Source organism: Mustela erminea, chromosome 5 (genome assembly GCF_009829155.1).
Source record: "Mustela erminea isolate mMusErm1 chromosome 5, mMusErm1.Pri, whole genome shotgun sequence".
NCBI lineage: Eukaryota > Metazoa > Chordata > Mammalia > Carnivora > Mustelidae > Mustela > Mustela erminea.
The window spans coordinates 9,136,989-9,157,696 of NC_045618.1; the positions used below are offsets into that span (position 1 = coordinate 9,136,989).

The following is a 20,708-nucleotide window of genomic DNA, read 5'->3' on the forward strand; positions in this document are numbered from 1 at the left end:
AGAGCAACATCATTAATTGTCCTGCAGAGATGGTCTTGCCTCTTGGCCTTTTGGCGAACGCACAGGTTTCCTGGAGCGCTCCGCCTGCCTGTGCCCAGGGCCTGCTTCTCTGGGCCTCTCCGGAGCCCCCAGGAGACTCCTCCGGGCAGTTCAGCATGCTGGAAGGACATCCTCCTTGTCCCCTGGCACACACATGTCTCCTTGGTTAGGGCCACCCCTGATCCCATGTGCCGTCGGCGCTGAATGGGTGTGCGGATGAGCAGGTGCCTGGAAATCTCTGGGAGCTCTCCAGAGAACCTCTTCTTACAAAGCTGCCCCCACCCCTGGGGTTCGGCTCCCTGTGGAGGACAAGTGGGCAGTCCCTGCTGTGCTGTCCTGAGCGCATCCTCCTCCCCACCCAGCCAGGCCCCCTCTGCGCCCACCTGGCCATTTGCTCCTTCAGCTCCAACCTCGGGTGTCACCACCTGACCTGGACACACATCCACAGCCACATCTCCACACGCTGTGCTGAGCTGTCGTGGTGGGTCAGGCTTTCAATGGACCACGCTGGCCCAGGTGGGCTATCGCAGACGTGTCAAGGACATCCTCCACGAAACCTCTCTCGTGCGGTTGACCACTCTGTCCTCTCCAGGAGGCTCAGATCCATCCCTCATCTTCCAGAGGACAACAGGAGGCTTAGAGAGAGTAGACGCTGCATTGAGGGAGAAGCCAGGCTGGAGTGTGAGCTCAGTGACCACAGGCCTGTGCTCCCTCCTTCACCACCGTCGGCCCCCAGCACCCGTGTCAGGGCCCAGTAAATACCTGTGGAGACCAGCATGCTGGCTGGCATCTGCACCTGCCTCTCTGCTCTCTGGCCTTGTCTGCACCTGTCCTGTTTCCACCTCACTGGCCTCATTGTCGATTTTGAGACACATCAGCTTCCCACTCCCGGGCCTTTGCATGTGCCATTCCCCCTGCCTGCACTGCTGTTACTCCCTCTAGCAAACTGCTGTCCCTCCTTCAGGTCTCAGGTTAAATATTACCACCCACCCATACCCTCCACCAAAATAAAAAGTCCCGGTTCTACTTTTTTGTTTTTCACATACGGCACCTCTGTCGGCGTGGGATTGCTGTCTGCGGTTCCTGCGACCAGCGTACAGTGACGATTGGGATCCGGTCGCTGTTGTCTGTTTGCCCTCCTGTCTTCCTGGTGCCGAGCGTGGTGCCTCTGGGTTGTGGGGGCTCAGGGCATGGAGTTGAGGGGCTGAAGGGACAGGGAATGGTTGCCACGTTCCAGGTGAGGTAACCAGGGCCCAGGGAGACGGCTGAAATGCCCAGGGCTGCACTGCTGGTAAACGGAAGAGCTGCGTTCTCACGCCCCGGCCTTCTCCCGGGGCCTCACTTCCGCCCCTTACATGGGGCCTCCCCGTTCTCGCTTTGTTCCAGGTTAGGACAGAGCCGTGTGCACATGACTCATGCTCTCTTCCTCCCTCTGTCTCCTCTGCAGACTCTGCGTGTCTCTCCCCACCCCTGCGGCTGCAGCCCTCAATGTCCCAGAGTGGCCCTCACCCCGTCCGTCACCGTGGGAAGCTCAGCCCGGCCCCGGAGCAGCACTTGAGGTGGCCGGAAGCCGGTCCCACCAGCTCTGGGAGCAGCAGTCTCGGGGGCGGTCCTGAGCTTCAGACAGGAGGAGAGAAGCCGTCTCGAGTGCCCCGTGTGTCTGCCCGAGGCCTTTTCCACTTTGCAGTGGTTTGTAGGGGAGAGGACCTTCCGCAGGCACATCGACCGACCCCAGGACTCCCTCGGCCGCGGGGACAAGCCATGTGTGCAAGCATGTGTTGAGGTCGCCAGTCTCAGCACGTCCTATTCAGGGGCGCGGGAGGCTGGGGACAGGGAACCCCGGGTGTGTTGGGCTGGGCGGTACCGGGAGGCCTTCATGCAGCTCCCACAGCACAGCCGTGGCCTCGCCACCTCCCTGTTGTCATTGTAACGTCACCCAGCAGAGGGTGTCCCGCACCTCGGGGAGACGGGGTCCCCCGGACTGAGAATACAGGTTGCCCAGGAGGAAATCAAGGACACATGTGTCATGGGCAGAAACCCATCGGGTGACCTCGGTGGTGCCCACGAGACTTCATTAGCAAACGACACCAAGACCCCAGGGTTAAAGAGGAAGCTCTTTGGGGGCTGCCCGTCTCCTCAGAGCCCGCCTGTCCTCAGAGCCCACCCCAAGAAGTGGCAGTGGCCCCCATCTCCTGACAGGACCACGCTGGCCCTCAGAATGTGGCCGGGCCCCTGAGCCTGGTTGCAAATAGGAGGTGGCACCCCCAGGGTTACTCCAGGGCACCCACTCTAGATCCCTCCAGGCCTGGAGGATAGCAGCAGGGCCTGGGACCCCGGGCCCCCAGCCAGCACCAGCTGTCCTCTGGCATCTGGGCTTTCCAACTGGCCCATTTGCTCACTGGGCCCCAAAAGCAAGAATGTTCCCTGGGAGAACTGCCAGGTCTTCAGTCATTTTCTCCACATCTCAAGTCAGTGGGTCCCTCATCCGTGCATCCCCAGTATCTGGGGTTCCGGAGGGGCAGCTCACACCTAGTATTAGGGTTTGCAGCCCAGCCTTGCCACCCCTGGGCATCACTGTTGGGAGGCGGAATGGGGCCTGCGCCAAACTGGGGCCTCCCTGGCCACCTGCCGTTTGCTCGGTGCTGCTCGGCTGGGTCGGGACTGGGGCGCCCGAGCGAGCTGCGCCGTGGATGGGGCCGCATCAGAAACCAGCCGCCGTCTGGAACCCTGCCCTGCCGCCTCGCGGGAACTCCGCGCTGCCACTGGCCCTGTGGGCGTCCCTTGGGGAGGGTTCTCGGTGCTGGGTTCACGCACCCGTGAGCACTGGCCACGGTCTGTCGCCTGCTGCTTGGGACAAGCTGGAAGCAGAGAGTGCATCTCCAGGTCTGCCTGGGGCCACAGACGCTGCCGGCCCAGAGACTGGCCTCCACGGGTCCAGTGCACAGCCTCAGCCGCGAGAAGCGTAGGATGCCAGACCTGGGGGCGGCTGGGAGTCAGGAGGCTGTCGCCTGGCAGCCCGGCTTCTGGAAGGCTGAGGTGGGACAAGCACACTTGTCACGCAGCACCGCGAACCTCGTGGTGGTGCTTCCCCCAAGAGTTGTGTTCCTTCTGTTTCTAACTTAATAAAAGAGCTGAGAAAACCTGTGCTTCCCTGGGGGCTGGGACCTGTGTTGCGACAGAAGGCACCGGCACACTTGGCTTTCACCCTACCAGTCAGGGCTGGAAGTCTGCCCCTGGCATCTGCCCCGCCGAAGAGTTGGGGGGCGGGGAGGCTGCTTTTCCAAGGACCCCTGGCGCCCAGAGGAGACGGCTTCCTTTCCTCAGACTGTCCCAGCTGTGAAGCCTTCGAATTGGCCCTTGACTCTCGTAGAATCCAGATTGCTTTCCTGAAAAAGCCCGTGCGGGGGACTCGAAGTGAAATGGGCTTGTCTATGCGGGAGCCCCACCTGCACTTCGTGTGAGCAGGGGGAGGCGGCGCAGTCGCCCCCAGGGGCCTCTGACGCTCGTGTCCCCTGCTTTCCCTTCACGCCCTCCACAGCCACTGTAACTCCCAGTTTGGAATCGTGAGCTCTGGGCACCCCTCAGAGGGGGCAGCCCAGCATGGCCCCCACCCCCATGCGCTTTGAACCTCCGCAGTGCGCAGGCCCCCAGAATCCAAACTGGCCTTGAACGTGTGAGTCAATCTTGTACGTGTGATAAAGTGTGCTGCACTGAGAAGCTCCTAGCAGACGACCTCCCCGTCCCTCCACAAACCCCCAGGGACAGCCCCTCGTGCTGCCCGCCCCTGCCCGGGTCCTGGGAATGACCACAAGTACGCCCTCCTCACAGGCATGGACCCTGGCCACCAGAAGTGGGCACGGCCTCCTGTTAGGCTGCAGTAGACAACGGCGCAGGAGGTAAGCAGAGGAATGTTTCTCAGTATGCAGCCTCGGTGTGACTGTGAGCGAGCTCAGGCGGAGTCGCTCCGTGGGATCAGGGTCCAGCCTCCTATCTTATCCTGGCCGCTTCCGTGCAAGGCTTCATCTCCTGGCCCAGCGTGGCCACCCTGTTCCTGCCATCTCATCTGCATTCCAGCCACTGGGAAGGGGAGGGGACGGGACCAGCAAACCTCTTAAAGGGTGTGCCCCCAAACTTGCACACGTAAGTTGTGCGCGCTTCCATGTGAGGCTGGACGTGCCAGCCACAACTCCAGTCACTGACTAGAGGGGAGGTGGATACCGAAGGGCAGGGAGCAGCCTCTGCCCCTGCCGGTCTGTCCTGGGGTTGAAAGGAGCCTTTCCGCTCTGCCTTGCTCCTTCTCCTTTGGAGCTCGTCATGTGGTGCTCACAGAGAGCCTCCAGCCTCTTCAAGAACCTAGCCCTGTGTGTGCCTGCGTCGCGGCGAAGGGGGGCCCCACGCTGCTGCTCACCCATGCTTTTCCTGCCTGCCCCTGTGGTCTGCACTGTGACCCCAAGAGCTGGGCGTTCTCGTCCTCTTCCTGCTGGTGAGGAAACAGGCCTAGAGGTTAAAGCCTCCCTCGCCCCGCGCAAGGGCTCACACTGGTGGTGGGAGGCAGGAGGCCACAGCGGCCAGAAGGAGTCAGGGGCCGGGTCAGCGCTCCCCTGTGTGCGTCTGATTTGGGGGCGGCAGGGTTAATGAGGAAGTGAGGTCAGGTTCTGGGGAGCGCTAAACACCACACCGAGCACCCGGAGAAGGGCCGCCGCCATCCCGGTGCCGGGGTGGGGTGTGCACCCAGTCACTGGCCAGCACACCCAATTCCACGTTCCTTGGACCCGCCCCGCTGCCAGACGGTGTCTGGGATGGGGCTTTGGGAAGGGAGCCCCAGCAGCGGTGAGAAATCCTGGGAACCTTGTCCCAAGCTGGCCCACAGAGCTCTCGTGGGTTATAGCTCCCCGTGGTCGGGCCACGTAGAACCATCAGCACCCCATGAGACTACCTAGGAGGCTGCATTTCCCAAGGCCAGTAAGGGGGTCCGGTCGTCCCTCCTCATTGCTCCTTAGTCAGGTCTGCCTGTGTCCAAAGGCCCTTCCCGGGTATAGGAGCCAGTGAGGGGCCCAGCCCAGATCATCGACCCCAATGGCCTGTGGCCACCATCCCTGCTCAGCATCCAAGGCTATATAAATTCTGATGGGGAGAGAAGGAGCCTTGTAAGCAGCGAACAATCATCTTTAATGAGGGGCACAGAAAGAGCCTTTGGTTCTTCTGGGTCATCTGTAGGTGGGTATTCTGTGCGGTAAGAAATGCACTGCATCATTCCAGCCACGGTCGTTGCACCAGCCTCTCCCCCGTGGGAAGGGGGGACATTCTTCTCAACTTAGAGGTGGCCAGCCTCCCCCAGCTTCCCTGCCCCTCCGGCTGCGGTGCCAGAACGGGCCCCACCTGACCTCCTGGCCCTGGGCTCGAGGCCCCTGCCAGCATCGGGCCCCGTCCGGAGGCAGGTGTGGTTGGGGTCCGTTTCCAGCAGGGACGCACGGCTGTCCTGGATTCTCACCTGCTTTGTTGCACCTTAGGCCTGGGTCTGGGCTTGGGATCCCGAATCCCAGAATCCCCTGGGATTTGGGATCGATTTCAGGGGCCTGTGCCCTGCAGTGGGAAAGAATCCCACCCTTATTTTCACGAACCTCTAACCAGCAGCATTTTCTTCAACTGGGAACAGAGCCGGCCACCTCACGGGTATGATCAGCCTCCATGACCGACTGGATGTTCTCCTCACGTTACAGTCGTCAATATCTTGGAATATCATGAACTCACAATCGTGTCCAAATTACAGTCATCCTCAGACTGGCCACCGGATCACAGTAGTAAAAGAGAAGCATGGACCTGACGTTATAAATTCGGTTTCTAAAATATTTGATGGGTTATACGGGAACTGTGTTCCCACCTCTTATATTGGAATCCTGACCAATCCCCTGCGCCTCAGAATGTGGCCTTTTGGGAAATGGGCCTTTTGCAGATGTAATCAGTGAAGATGAGGTCATAGCACAGCAGGCCGGGCCCCTCACCCAACCTGGCCCGTGTCCTTAGACGGGAAGTGTGAGAGCGGACATGCACACGGGAACGCGCGCTCCCCTGGGGAAGCTCGTGGTCCAGACTCACTGGCAGGAGGGTTGCCGTCCAGCCCCCCAGCCTGGGTCACACGACTCCAGGACACCAGCCACACACAGGTTCAGGTGCCCGATGCCAGCCACTCTGGCCAAGCCTCTGAGAGCCACACACACCCACGAAGTCTTCCCCAGCAGAGGGCCCGCAGAGCCCCGCAGAGCTGCTCCTGGGGATCATTTCCGACCTCCTCCTCCCCGATGACAGGAGGCCAGCCAAGGGCCCTGGGGCAGAGAAGAGCTGCTGGAGCCTGGCAGAGCCCTGAACGCCAGGGACACTTGTGATGCACGTCCCCAGAGGCCAGGATCCCAGTTCTTGGATCCAGACAACGGGGACGCTAGGGCTGCGAGTCCGGCCCCCCCACACCCCGACAGGTACAGAACGGGGGGGCATCGTTCTGCCTCATCCTTCTGTAGTCACACACCTGGCTGCCAGGTGCCCGCCCAAGCCGGGACTTCCGGCTGCCTTTGTGAGAAATGGGTGTAGAATCTGTAGGCAGAGGAGAGAAGGCTAGTGCCCACCCAGGTCACTGCTCACCCCTCCAGCCGCCCGTCCGTCTGGCGCCAGGTCCCTCGGGTCTCCAGACTTCAGCACGGAGCTTCATCGGCCGCGTGTGTAAAGGGGACACACAGTGAGTGTGGCCGTGGCAGCGGGTCCCTAGGAGAACCCGACAAGTTAAGGACTCACGAGTGTCTGACACGCGAGGTGCTGAGCAGGCCTGGCTCTCAGGAAACGCCTGGCAAACATCATCGCTGTGTAGTCCTCCTTGGTGGCTCCGGGCCAGCCTTCCTGGTGTCGAGACCGCAGCTCTGGCCAGCTGCCCCAGGCCGAAGCTGCAGGCCCACGCGCATCCCTGCCTTCCCCGCCATCTCCGAGAACGTCCTAGTTCGTGCTGTTTTCCTTCTTGGGGCAATGCTTTGAGCCGCCTTACACGCCAAAGTGGTTTTTGAGGCCAGGGGCCCTTGGGAAGCCCCGAGCACCCAGTCGTCAGACAGCATCCTTGGCCCCTGGGCCCAGCCCGGCATCTGTGCCCTCTCTGCTGGAGCACATGTGTTGTTTCCCGTGTAGGCCTGCGACTCAGGCCCACAGAGGCCAGGGTGGCCTTCAGAGGGAAGCTGAGCAGAGCACAACGGTGGTGAACCGCCTGGGCCAGACGGAGAGCCTCTGTGCCAAGGGAGGAGCCGGGCGCACATGCTCCCGGGGAGCCCTGGGGGTTGGTTCAGAGAGTCTGGGGACCAGGCATGCCGGTTTGCCCGGGACCGAGTGGTTCCCGGGAGGCAGGAGAATGTCATGCTGACCAGGACGGAGGGCTTGCTCCACACGCGTCGCCTCTGCTGGCGCCCGGAGCCCAGGGGACTAGTGTTGGGGTCAGGCAGGGTGCTGAGCTGGAGGTGTGCCCCAGGGGAGGGAGCAGGGGCCAGCTTCCCCCCAGGCGGGGCCCACTCCCTACCAGCACCGTGTCACAGGCAAACGCCAGACCTTTCGGGTCTCCCATCTGTCGGGAAGGCTGGTCATCCCCTTATGGGGCTCATCACAAAGGCTGTCTGTAGGCACTCCCGGGGTGGCGGTCCCCTGCAGGAGGAGACTCTGTAACTAGTTCACTGGGTCGAATTGGGTCGGACTGGACTGTGTTCCTGGGCAATTACTTCCTCTAATCTCTGGAGCACCAACTTCGTGCCAAGCACCGGGCTCCGTGCTGGCGGCTGTCATTCCCCCCAGTAGGTGCCAAGGTCCCACGTGCTCTCATCTGCCCTCTCTGCTGCCCTGTGAACACCGGCAGCGGCCTCCCAAGCCCCCTGGGCCAGGACAGGGGAGCGGGATGTCTCCTGGGGTGACAGCACAGCCCCAGGCGCCTGGCAGCTCTGAGAACAACGCTGAGATTTCCTGCCCTGCCCGAGCTCCTTTCCACTGCGGGAGAACTTCCGCTTTGTAGAGTGGACCCTGGTGCTCCGTGTCACATCTCTGAGCTCCTGCCTGGCCTTGTCACACACAAGGGACACTAGGCCCGTCTCCCTGCTCTCTACCTACCTGCTTCTCAGGGAGGGAAATGAGGGGTTTTTTGTTTGTTTGGGGTTGTTTTTTTTTTTTTTTCCTCTCCTTGTTTTAATTTGAGAGAGAGCAAGCAGGGGGAGGAACAGAGGAAGAGGGACAAGCAAACTCTGTTCTCAGCACGGAGCCTGATGAGGGGCTTAATCCCACAACCCCAAGATCGTGACCTGAGCCAAAACTAAGAGTCAGGCACTCAACCGATCGAGCGCCCCAGGCACCCAAGAAATGAGATTTTAACATGAGCGGTGAGACGACACCCCCAAACCCAAGCTGCTGAGTTGGGCTATGAGGCCCCTGTCGTGGGGACCTGCTCGGGGCTCCAGCTCTGCTCACCATGCTGGGCGGCGGTGTGGCCCGCACTGTGGCTCCCTAACGGGCCAGCACCGTCCCTGCCAGGGGGCCTGAGCCATGCTCAGGGGCACATCGGGCTGGGGTGGGCGTCGGACAGCATGTCGTGTCCCCACGAGCTGAGCTGCCGGCTGCCCAGGGCAGGGTGGTGCCAATGCATGGGGGGTCAGGCCAGCTGGGGCCCGGATTCCAGCCCTCCTTGAACCCTGGCAGGGGTGGGGGGACTCCCTCTAGGGCCACTTCTGTAGTTCAATTCCTCATCTGCAATGAAAGGGGGGTGGGGGCAGATCATATTGGCTATTGTAAGGTTTAAACTGAATCCGGTAGATAAAGAGGTAGCTCGGCTTCCTTGCACAATGGTCATTTCCTCTGCTCATACGGTTGCAGCGGAGTCACGCGTGCCTGTTAGAAGAGAAATCAGCTAGGAAAGACAAAGCACATCAGAGTTCCTGGAGGGTCACCGGAAACCCCATTAGAAAGACACATTTCCCTTCTAGCCCCGGCTGCCGGGAAACACAGGGCGCACGGCCCATTCCAGCTGAGGCTGGATTTCTCTCCGCGCCCCTCGCTTCCTCCTCCTTCCCCCCAGAGGTCCAGTTCACGAGCCCCCTGCAAAAATCGTTAGCGCGTCACAGGACCTTGGCCTCCGACCGGAAAGTGCAGTCTGGAGAGACTTGCTTGGGCTTCCTGATCTTCAGACTTACCTCCCTGGGCAACTGACTGCCTCCAGGAAGGGTGATTCCTGAGCTGCTGGCGGGGATGGCCCCCCCCAGGTCCCGGCCTGGGTCTGTGGCCGGAAGAGGTGTGTTCCGGTCTGACCCCGCTTGGCACAGGGCACACCAAACATCGAGGGGCTGGCGGTGGGGGTCAGGGTAGGTCTTCCCCCAGGAGAGCGAGGCCGTCCCTGGCCCTGGTGTGAGCAGCGCTCCCCGGGCCTGTCTGAGCCGAGGTCGGGGCGGGCCACCGAGGAGGGGTTTTTGTCCCTGCAGCCTGGCGGCGATGGAGGAAGGACGCAAAACTTCCCTGGGAGCGAGTGTCCGCTGCACTGGCTTCGGCCCCGGGGGAGGCCGTGCAGTGGCCCCGGGCTGGGACAGTCACCGGGCTCCCGTGCGTCTGCTCTCTCCCCGGGACGTCACCTTGCTGGCCCTCCTTTCCCACCCTCCGTCATGGCTCGCCCCTGCACGGCCCGAGAGAGACCCCGGTTCCGTCCTGAGCCCATTCTGTCACACCGCCAACAGCGTGGAAACTTCCAGGCGGCCAAAGGGATGTGCTATAACAGGTGGCACGGAGGGAGAGGTTGAGAGCAAAGCGTAAGGTCACCAAAGCGGAATCCCACTGACACGCCCAGCAGGGCCCCGCGTCTGTGTGTCCGCCTGTCCATCTGTCCATCCATCCTACGTACCTCCCTGCCTACCTCTCTGTCCGCCTCATAGCTTGACTCATAATTCAAAAACAAGAGTTGTCCCTGGCTTGACAATTTTATTTAAATTTAAAAAACAAAATCGTTTTTTGTTTTTGTTTTCCTGATGGAAATGAATTCTGGATTGGTGGGTTTGCCAACAAGGGCTGGCTTGGTTGACTGGGTTCCAGTAGACATTTTCTGTACACTGAACAACTTAAATCCTCATCCTGAAGTCTATGTACGGCCCGTAAATTGTATGTCCCAAGTCCTATACTTCATACCTATTAAGTTTGTGATACCGTTTTAGAGATCAGTTTAAACCTGCAAGAGGTTGGGGGCACCTGGTCGCCCCCATCGGAGGGGCTCACGACTTTTGATCTCAGGGTTGTGAGTTCGAGCCCCACGTTGGGTGCAGAGATGACTTAAAAGTTCATACTGTAAAAAAATGCAAGGGGTGCCTGGGTGGCTCAGTGGGTTAGGCCTCTGCCTTCGGCTCAGGTCGTGATCTCAGGGTCCTGGGATCGAGCCCCACATCGGGCTCTCTGCTCGGGAGCCTGCTTCCTGTCTCTCTCTCTGTCTGCCTCTCTGCCTACTTGTGATCTCTGTCTGTCAAATAAATAAGTAAAATCTTTAAAAAAAAAAAATGCAAGAGGTTGGTGAGTGTTCAAAATCGTTCTTGGCGGGAGGTCGTGGCTGGCTCAGTCAGTGCTGTATGAAATTCTTGATCTCGGGGTCATAAGTTCGAGCCCCGTATGGGTGTAGAGCTTATTTAAAAAGAGAAGAGCTGAGCATGTAAAATTATTTTAGGAGACAAATGACCAAGAAGTTTAATGACCAACACTGGGGGCCTGGCCGACCCTGGGCTGGGACTAGGCTGTCGCTTTGGGCTTATGTGAGGACCATGCTGCCCTGTTCGGGGGAACACCACTGCCCGAGACGTACTCGCCGCCGGGTGCCAGCCGGGGCCAGTGAGAGGAGGCAGGAATGCCAGGAATGAGCAGCTGGCCAGGGGCTGATTCCCACGGGCTCCGTGCCAGGCTCCTTGCCGAGGAGGTCAGGCTGGGGAGGGGCGGGTCTGGAAGTCTATACCACTTGTGGTAGAAAGGGGGACCCAGCACCCCGAAGGCCCAGTGGTCTGGATATCACCTTAGATATCCCTGAATGGAACACGTTAACTACATTACTGAACATAAAATTCTGTGTGGCCACGAAGCATCGTTATTTAATGACTTGGAAAGTTGCTTACGATCTACCACCCTGTGGAGAAAAGGAAGGGTCATCCCGTTTAGTAAAATAAAGTGTGTGTTCATAAAGAGATTAGAAGGTCATATAACGTGAACGGTGCACCTTTCCAGATGCTTGCCGTAGGTGATTTTTAGAAACAGCTATATGGAGATATACTAGATGTATAATAAACTGCCCATACATATTTATTGTTATTATTTAAACAATTTATTTATTTATTTATGAGCCAGAGAGGAGAGGGGCAGGGGAAGAGGGAGAGACAGAATCTCAGAGTCCCTGCTGAGCATAGAGCCCGATGTGGGCCTCGATCCGGTGACCTCGAGATCGTGACCTGAGCTGAAGCCAAGAGTCAGACGCTCAACAGCTGAGCCACCCAGGTACCCCTAAACTGCACGTATTTAGAATGTACAGTTTTATATATTTTTTTATTTTTCCCCCCACCTTTTAAGTGCACTGCTTAATTCCCACATCTCCTGTTTCCCCCATCCCCCCCGACGCACCTCCCCTCTGGTAACCATCAGCTTGTTCTCTATAGTTAAGAGTCTATTTCTTGGCTTGTCTATTTTGTGTTATTTTATTTTTCATTTGATTTCATTTTATCTATTTTATATAGTCTCTATCCCTAACGTGGAGCTCAAGCTCACAGTTCCCAGCTCAAGAGTCACATGGTCTCCTGACTGAGCCAGCCAGACAACCCCCCAACCCTGCCTCTTTTTTCTCTTTGCACATCTCTTTTGTTTCTTAAATTTACCATATGAGTGAAATCATATGGTACTTGACTTTCTTTGGCTTATTTGATTAGCATTATACTCTCTAGCTCCATTGATGTTGCAAACAACACGATTTCATTCTTTTTTATGGTTGAGTAATATTCCATTGTATATGCAGTGCATTACAGCCATATATAATGTACTTTACAGACATATACACATACACATGCATATATATATATATATATTTATATATCCAGACAGACAGACAGACACACACACACACACACACACGCACACGCATTTTCCCTATCCATATATCTGTTGATAGACACTTGGCTGCTGTCGAAATTTGGCTATCGTATGTAATGCTGCTGTAAACACCAGGGGGCTGGTATCCCTTTGAATTAGCGTCTTTGTATTTTGTGGGTAAATACCCAGGAGAGAGATTACTGGGTCATATGGTAGTTGTATTTTTAACATTCTGAGGAAACTTCATACTGTTTCCTATGGTGGTTGAACTGATTTATGCCCCCACCAAACAGTGTACAAAGTTTCCTTTCTCTCCATCCTTGCCAATTCTTGTTATTTTTAGTCTTTTTGATTCTAGACATTCTGACAGGTGGGAGGTGATACCTCACTCTGGTTTCGACTTGCATCTCCTTGATGACAGTGACGCCAAGCATCTTTTCGTGGGTCCACTGGCCATCTGCTTGTCTTTGGAGTAATGCTGATTCATGTCTCCTGCCCATTTTAAAACTTGGATTGTTTTTTTGGATTGCGTTGTAGCAGTTCTTTATATATTTTGGATACTGACCATATATTTTTTGGATATGTCATGGGCGAATGACTTCCCCCATTTTAGAGGTTGCCTTTAGTTTGGGTGATTGTTTCCTTTGCTGTGCAGAAGCTTTTCATATCGATATAGTCCCACGAGTTTATTTTTGCTTCTCTTTCCTCACCGGAGGGGACCGATCTGGAAAAATTTGCTACAACCAGTGTCAAAGAGATTACTGCCTGTGAGCTCTTCTAGGATTTTCATGGTTTCAGGTCTCACATTGAGGTGATTGATCCACTTTGCGTTTATTTATGTATGTGGTGTAAAAGAGTGGTCTAGTTTCATTCTTTTGCCTGGGGCTGTCTGGTCTTCCCAACACCATTTATTGAAGAGACTGTCATTTGCCCATTGAATATTCTTTCCTGCTTTGTCGAAGATTAATTGACCAGAGCGTTTTAAGCATTGTGAGGTATGTTTCCACACACGAAATGGTCGCAGTCACTGTGGCGATCGACCCCTCGCCCGGGAAGGGTGCTTCGTGCCTCCTTGTTAATACACGTAACAGGTTTCCTGAGATAGAACTCATGCCCTGTGCCGTTCATCCGGGGAAGCATACGACTCAGTGGTTTTTTAGTATGCTCACCGTGGTGCAACCGGGACCACAACCTATTTTAGAATCTTCTCATTCCCTCCCCCAAAAGAAACCCCATCCCATGAACAGTCATTCCCCATCCCCTACAGGTGCTCCCATCCTGGGCACTGGAAAGAGCACTCCAATTCGATCTGTACTTTCTTTCTTTCTTTTTTTTTTTTTTTTTAAGATTTTTATTTATTTATTTATTTGACAGAGAGAGAGAGAGATCACAACTAGGCAAAGAGAGAGGAGGAAGCTGGCTCCCTGCCAAGCAGAGAGCCCGATGCGGGGCTCAGTCCCAGGATCCTGAGATCATGACCTGAGCCGAAGGCACAGGCTTAACCCACTGAGTCACCCAGGCGCCCCATCGATCTGTCTGATTAAGTTCTTTCCAGCTTACCCCTTAACTCAGGCCAAAGGCCCCCTGGGCAAAGCATCTGTGATGGGGGCTGAAACCCCTCCTCAAGCGGTAGGGACTGGCCTGACACCAGCAAGACCCTGCGTGAGTGACCCCAAGACAGCGATCGACGTGACCTTCACTGCCTACTTGTGCGTGCCCACCGCCCTTGTCCCCCATTCTCCTGAAACAAACCTGGAAGTATCTTCAGCACTTGGGGGACAGTCTTGGAGATGCTAGTCCGCCGTCTCCCCAGTCCTGACCTCCTGAAAGATACTCCTTTTCCTATGTCACCGCCACCCGTCCCTCTGCCTTTGGATTCTGTCAGCGGTGAGTGGCTGTACCTGGTCTGTTTGGGGGCCCCGGAGCCAGATGCTCCCCGGTGGCCAACCTGCCTTCTGTCTCTGTGCATGTCCCTGTTCTGGACAGTTCGTATACTTGGAATAAATAATGCATGCTTCCTTGTGATTGGCTTCCTGACTCCGCGTAATGTTTTCAAGGCTCATCCCTGTTGTCTCGGTACTGATGTCTACACAGCCGGGGAACTGTCGGGATGTTTTCCAAAGCAGCTGCACCATTGTATTCCCCTGAGCCTGGTGCGAGCGTTCTAATTTCTCTATATCCTTGCCAACACGTGTTCTCATCTTCTTTCTCAAGTCGTAGCCCCCTAGAGAGTATGAATTGGGTTCTCATGTTCGGAGGTTTGATTTGCCTTCTCTGACAGTTAAAGATGCAAACTTTTTTTTTTTTTTTTTTTCACAAGCGTATGGGCCATTCATATCTTTTCTTTGGGGATATGTCTTCAGATGCTTTGCCCATTTTAAGATTCGGTGCTTTGTCATGGGGCCGCCTGGGTGGCGCCGTTGGTTAAGTATCTAGGTCTTGTTCAGCTCAGGTCATGATCTCAGGGTCGGGCAATGGAGCCCCGTTGGTTCTTGCTCAATGGGGAGTCTGCCTGGGGACACTGTCTCCCTCTGCCCCTCCCTTCAGCTCTCTCTCTCTCTCCCTCTGTCAAGCAAGCATCGCTTGACTGTAGGTGTGGGGAACCCCGCTCCCACACACAGAGGCCCTTTGGAATTGGTCTCGGGACACTTATTTCGTGGGTGTCCAGAAGTGGGATTTGCTAGATGGGTGCCGGCTCCCAGAAGCTTGTGACTGGGGAAAAGAAAGGAAGAAGGGATTCCTGGGTGGCTGTGTGGTCACCCTGGGATGGTGCAGCCGCCGTGCAGCCTCCAGTGGCTGGAGGCAAAAAAAAAAAAAAAAAATCCCAATGGAATCGGGAGATGAATCCAATTTTGGGTGGGGGGTGTCCCTGGATGCCCCAGGAAATGCACGCTAAGAAGAAAAAGGTAAAGTATTATTCCCCTTGGTTCTTGTTACCTGTAACAGCTGCCCCTGAACGCTGGGTCGGGCCCGGATGCTGGAGCAAGCGGCCATTTCAATGAGCCCGAGCTTCAGAAGCCACTCCTGAGGGGAAAGTGCCGGGACAAAAGAACACCTCTTAGACCTTGAGTCACAGAGAAGGCGGTGAGCCAGAGGGTGTCGTGGGAGGACTTGTCTCCTCAGCCTCCTGGGAGCCCGAACCAGAGCAGCTGGGAGAGTAGCCCATGGGAGCGGCATCCGGTGGTGAAGGCTGTGGGGTGGAGAGCAGGTTCGGGTTGATGCAGGAGCCAGGGCTCTCTGGGACACAAGCACACAGGGCTGCAAGCGATTCAGACACTCAGACGGTGTTCCCGAGGGAATCGCCAGCCTGGCAGACCGGGTCAAAACCCCTGTAAAAGCAGGTTTACCCTGAGAAGGGGGACGGCCATTCCCCCATAAACGCGAGTGGAACACCCCAGTGAAGCAGCCGCTGTGTTTTGGGTGCAAGCCCCGTGGGGCTGCCCTCAGGATGCCCAGATAATCACCCGTACAACACGCTGCTCCCCAGCTGGTGGCAAATACTGTGGCTGAGGGGCTCCTTTCATGTGGGCACATGAAAAACCTGCCAAGCCTTCTTGTTGCAAAACAGAGACACCTGTTGGGAAGCCTTATGAAATGTGCTGGCTCAGCTTCCCCTCAGGGTGCTTGCAGACGCCGAGGAAAACATTCGGTTGATTAACACTTTTCCCTCATAAACTTGCATTACTTTGAAATAGGAAAAGAGGTGGATGTCAGTAAAACCCTGTGTTCCTCATAAAAGGGAAAAGTTGGAAATACCTAAGATCCGAAAATCATATGTCTGTAAAGTGGAGTATTAAGCAATGTCCATACCCGTGTTCATACCAAAATGTGAAATCAGGTAAGTAGGACATAAGGGTCGACATAGAACATGACTTTAATTTTCCTTAAACACCCCCTTCCCGCCCACATACACAGAAAACACTGGGAGTCTTTTTTTTTTTTTTTTAATGATTTATTTATTTATTTGACAGGGAGAGAGCACAAGCAGAAGGAGCAGCAGGCAGAGGGAGAAGCAGGCTCCCAGCTGAGCAGGGATCCTGACCTGGGGCTCGATCCCAGGACTGTGGGATCATGACTTGAGCCGAAGGCAGACGCTTAACCGACTGAGCCGCTCCGGGCACCCCAGCACTGGAGATCTTAATGAAATGTTCGGGATGGTTTATTCCCGCTGATGGGGTTAGAGGTGTTTTAAAAAGTTTTTAAAAATAAATCTCAGTACTTCCCCAGGGCCGCTGGGTGGTACAACCATCCGACTTGATCTGGCTCAGGTCAGGATCCCAGGGTTGGCGGATCGAGCCCCGCACAGGGATCCCGGCTGACCCGGGAGTCTGCTTGAGATTCTCTCCCCCCTGTCCCTCATCCATCCCTCTCTCTCCCTCTTAAAAACAAAAAACCCTCCTATATTCTTTAGGGAGTATGAATTGCTGTGATTACTGACCGTAATATTACTGTAATAGTGACAACATTACACAATAAACACCAGGTTTTCCAGGTTAGGAAAGCCGAGTCCGGAGGCTCACGTCGGCCCGGGGGGAAGTAGAGGGGAAGGTAGCCGGGCCAGGGCAGGGGGAGCTGCGGCGGGACCGCGATGGCGGGGATCGTCAGCTAGAGGCTGGCACCTGCGTCGGGGCCCGCAGCGGAAGCTCGGGACACCCGGAGTGGCCGGTGGGGGAGGGGCTGCCTTCTCTGCCCACCACCGCTCCTCGCTTCTGGAAGCCCCTGGATTGTTCCCTTCCGGGGCACGCTTGCGCTCGCTCGTGCAGCCCCCGCGATGCTCGGGCTCCGGCTCAGGGCCGAGGGCAGCAGGGGTTGTGGGAGACCCCGGGGGAGGGGCCGCACCTGCGGGGCCCAGCAGCTTTGCGGTTGCAGCCCGGGGATCGTCCTGAGCTGCGCCCGGAATCACGTGCGAGCACGGAAGCTTCCAGCACCGCCGGCCCAGAAGGCCTGGGGGCTCAGCCACAGGTGAGTCTTATTTAGGTCGCCAGGCCTTGCGGGAGGGGGTTGTGGGCACCGCAAGGACCGGGGAGCAGGAGTCCGAGCTGGCCTGCCACTTCTCGTCCCCGCAGCCCTGGGAGGTGGTATCCTTCGGGTGTCGCAGAGGAAGGAAGCGGAGGCCGCAGGAGGAGGCCACGCAGCTCCCGCCACGGTTTGTTTGTGAGGCTCCTGCACAGCCTGTGTTCCTCGAGAGTCATTTGCAGCAGGAGAGGCACCGCCTTGCAGAGTGGGGAGGACCTCGCTGCTCCAAGGGGGTGGAATTGGGAACCTCCTTCCCACCTTCCTTCGATTTTCGATTCTCCTTCCCTCCCTCCCTCCCTCCCTCCCTCCCTCCCTCCTTCCTGGCCTGCTCTGCCATGGGGGTGCATGGGGGTGTCTGGAACTTAGCGTGCGTTTGAGACTCTGCCTCGCTAAATCTGGGCTTGGCTCAGCGAGATGGAGTTTAACAAGCAGCCACCATCATTCGAATGCGGGAGATCCAAAGACTGCACTTTGGGGGTTTGGGGGTTTTTTAAAAAATGTATTTATTCAATTTTAGAGAGAGCAAGCAGGGGGAGGGGCAGAGGAAGAGAATTTTTTTTTTAATTTTATTTATTTGGCAGAGTGTGCACAAGCAGGAGAAGCAGAGGGAAAGGGAGACTCAGACTCCCTGCTGGGAAGCCTGGTGTGGGCCTGGATCCCAGGACTCTGGGATCATGACTAGAGCCCAAGGCAGACATTTAACCAAGGGAACCACGAGGGCGCCCCCAAGGGAGAGACTTTTTACCACAGACACCCCCCCTGCATGAGGAAGCTGGTGAGAGGGTTGATCCCGCACCCTGAGCTCATGAGCTGAGCCAAAACCAAGAGTCAGTGCTCCACTCGCTGAGCCACCCAAGTCGTCCCTCCCCCAAGACTGTAGTTTGAACTCTGGTCTAAGGGCAAACCTTGAGTCTGAGGGTCCACAGGTGGTGTGAGGCCAGCGGCTGGGTCATTTACCTAATTCCCTGAGCCGTGGGGCAGCCATCCACAGGTGGAGCCCGTGGGTGTCAGGTTCGGTGGGATCAGGAAGATCTGTGGGTTTCCAGCCAGCGAGTGCCTCTGTCGGGCCCCCTCTGGGGAGCTCCTCCCAGGGAGACAAAAGAGTGACCGGCTTTCTTTGATCCACATGACCGGAAACCATGCGGGAGCCCTGAAATCGCAGCAAACGCTCACACCTGGGCCGGTCCAGCCGTAAGGGTTGGACCTACACACCTTTCTCAAGATCTAAGCCCTCCTCGTTCAGTCCGTCCAGCCAAACAGGAAGAAATGACAATTATTTTTCTTACAAAGGGGTACGTGCCATCATGGCCTTTTTCCAGATGGAAACTAGCTCAGAGAGGGTCGCGTGTTGCCCCGGACCCAGGGGTGGGACACCAGGGTGGGAACCTGCCTCTGTTTCCAGACCACAGCGCCTCGGCTGCCCAGCCTGCCTTCCCGTCATGGCTCTCCTTCCCAGGGGAGACGGGAGAGGCCCCTGGGCTCCCTGGTCCCAGAGCAGGGGGAGTGGTCTGGCCTGCTTTTGGCTACAAGGCCTGGTGGGGTGGGACTCTGTTGCTTTGTAGGGGAGGAGGTTGAGGGGCCACCTGGGAGCAGAACTCTGGACAGTCTAACCGGGGTCTCCCAGCGGGGAGAGCTTTCCCCCAGGGCCGCCTTCCATATTCCACTCTGCTGGCAGAAAGGGGGTGGCCCTACCTGCTTAGCCCCCGGGACACACTGCCTGTCCTTATCCCCAGCACCCCAGCCTTGGAATGAGGGTGTGGACAAGGTGACCTTCAGCTCATTCTTGGGAGCAGGGGACAGGCCTCAGTCTCACACTCTAGCCTGTCAAGCTGGGGGGTGGGGGAGGTGAGCAGCAGCAGAGCTGGGGAGGGTCCAGCCCATGGGAGGGCAGGCGGGTGGCTTCCAGGAGTAAGCACACAGGAAAGGGGCTGGATTTTCCTTGGGTGTCAGGGAGGGCTTCCTGGAGGAGGAGACAATTCAACCACGCCAAGCAAGGGTATTGTGAACCAGGCAGAGGCCCGGAGACAACGCGGCCGTCCTAGTGGAGCCCTGTGCTGCTGCTGGGGCCAGGCAGAGGGAGAAGGCCTGTCAGCCCTCAGGCGCCCTCCTGGTGGGACACGATCCCCGGTGTTAGCAGCCCCAGGTGCAGAGACGGGTGCATTAGGCAAATCTGCACGTTGGCTACCATCGGTCCCGCCTGGAGGGGAAAGGGAGATCCTTAAGTAACCTGTTGGAGGTTGGTCTCCCCAGTCTCTGTCCACAGCCCCCTCCAGACGGAGGGGGGCCCTGGCTTGGCCCACTCCTGAGCGCCTCACCGGGCCGGCTCCTGCAGAGAACATCAGATGCTCAGATGCCCAGAGTCCTGCTCTGGCAGAGACTGCGGCCAGGCCGGGAAGGAGCGAGCTTGTTCGGTCAACCACCAGCCGCAGCAGCCCCCACCCGGCTGGGGCGGGGTGGGAAGGGCAGGGACCCTTGGAGGGAAGGGGGTGACCGGAGCACCCTGTTCGGGGAGCCCCTTAGAGCCTGGGTCCCTCCCCCTTGACTCCCATCCTGAGGGGCCACAACCGTTGTGTGGGAAGAAGGCAAGCGTCCAAAGAGCCTGGCTGGGGTGGGGGGGGGAGCCCAGACTTCAGAATTCAGCCAAAAATTCTTCAGAGCTGTGTCCTGCGGGCCATTTCCATGTGAATGGAGGCGGGGGGTCCTGGGAGGCAGCCAAGCCCAGACACACTTGCGTGTCCCCCACCCCTGCGACACCTGTCAGGCCCCCACAGGGGTAGCAGGGCAGGGTCCTCCCTCTGGGTGGTCTGAGGCCCCTGAAGAAACGGGGACAATTTGAAGGAAAACATCTCAGAACCCAAGAACAGGAGGCGGGGGCGGGAGGCCAGCAGGGTGCTGCTCACTGGGGTGGTATTGGGGCCCCAAGGCTGGACCGGGGTGAGGGACGGTCCGGAGAGTGAAGGGAGCCCCCGGTGTCATTTCTGATGCTCTGTGGCTGGCTCAGCCCCGCCTCTGGGAGAGAGAGACCCGGGCACTGCCTGGCTCCTTCCCCTGACTCCTTTCTGGACTTTCTTCCTGTGGTTCTGGTCCGATGAGGTCTGTGCTGCTGCGTTAGGTGCCAGGCTTCCTGCAGGGCACAGCCGCGCTGCAGACCCCTCCCGGGGTAGTAGGTGGCCGGCCGGCCCCCCTGGGCCTCGGGGACATCCCCCCCCCCCCCCCCCCGCGCCAAGGCCAGGCAGGGCTGTCACTGAGGGCGCATCCCTCAGAGCCGCAGGAGACGGGCGGCCCCCGCATCCCTGGAGCCCTGAGCGCTTTGTGCCCCACTGTTCTGGAATGCTCCAAGCTGCTCACTCCGCTGGCCTCCCAGGCAGAGCCGTCGCTGGCTCAGACCCAGCCGCCCAGGACCACAGGCGGCAGCCAGGGGAACCGATGCTCAGCCCGCGGGGCACCGGGGGAGGGGTCCGGGCCTGCGGACCAGGGCGATGGTGACAGCCCAGGACCGCGAGCAGCTCTGGCCAGGCTGCTCCCTGCCCGCGGCAGAAGGACAGCCC

General features: G+C 57.6%; 2 protein-coding genes across 3 annotated transcripts in view; both read left to right on the forward strand.

Moving 5' to 3' along the window:
* KLHL25 (kelch like family member 25) overlaps positions 1 to 3,179 on the forward strand; it is a 33,946-nt gene extending 30,767 nt beyond the window's left edge. For both annotated transcript variants that reach the window (XM_032342086.1, XM_032342087.1), the window contains one exon: positions 1,487 to 3,179. The gene's annotated coding sequence lies outside the window, so the exon portion shown is untranslated. The remainder of the gene's footprint in view (positions 1 to 1,486) is intronic.
* Positions 3,180 to 9,534: 6,355 nt separating this feature from the next.
* Positions 9,535 to 17,696, forward strand: LOC116589794. Its single transcript, XM_032341433.1, has 3 exons — positions 9,535 to 9,642; positions 16,642 to 17,106; positions 17,211 to 17,696. The coding sequence occupies exons 1-3, from the start codon at positions 9,535 to 9,537 to the stop codon at positions 17,535 to 17,537; spliced, it is 900 nt and encodes a 299-aa protein (XP_032197324.1). The 3' UTR covers positions 17,538 to 17,696.
* The last annotated feature ends 3,012 nt before the right edge of the window (positions 17,697 to 20,708 follow it).

What these genes read in the sequence shown, in the direction of transcription:
- LOC116589794 (XM_032341433.1), top strand. Translation starts at nt 9,535, where the DNA reads ATGGAGGAAGGACGCAAAACTTCCCTGGGAGCGAGTGTCCGCTGCACT. An exon ending in GGGACAGTCACCGGGCTCCC is followed by an intron (nt 9,643 to 16,641) that starts GTGCGTCTGCTC and finishes TTTCCAGGTTAG; the next exon opens with GAAAGCCGAGTCCGGAGGCT. An exon ending in GCCTGGGGGCTCAGCCACAG is followed by an intron (nt 17,107 to 17,210) that starts GTGAGTCTTATT and finishes TCGTCCCCGCAG; the next exon opens with CCCTGGGAGGTGGTATCCTT.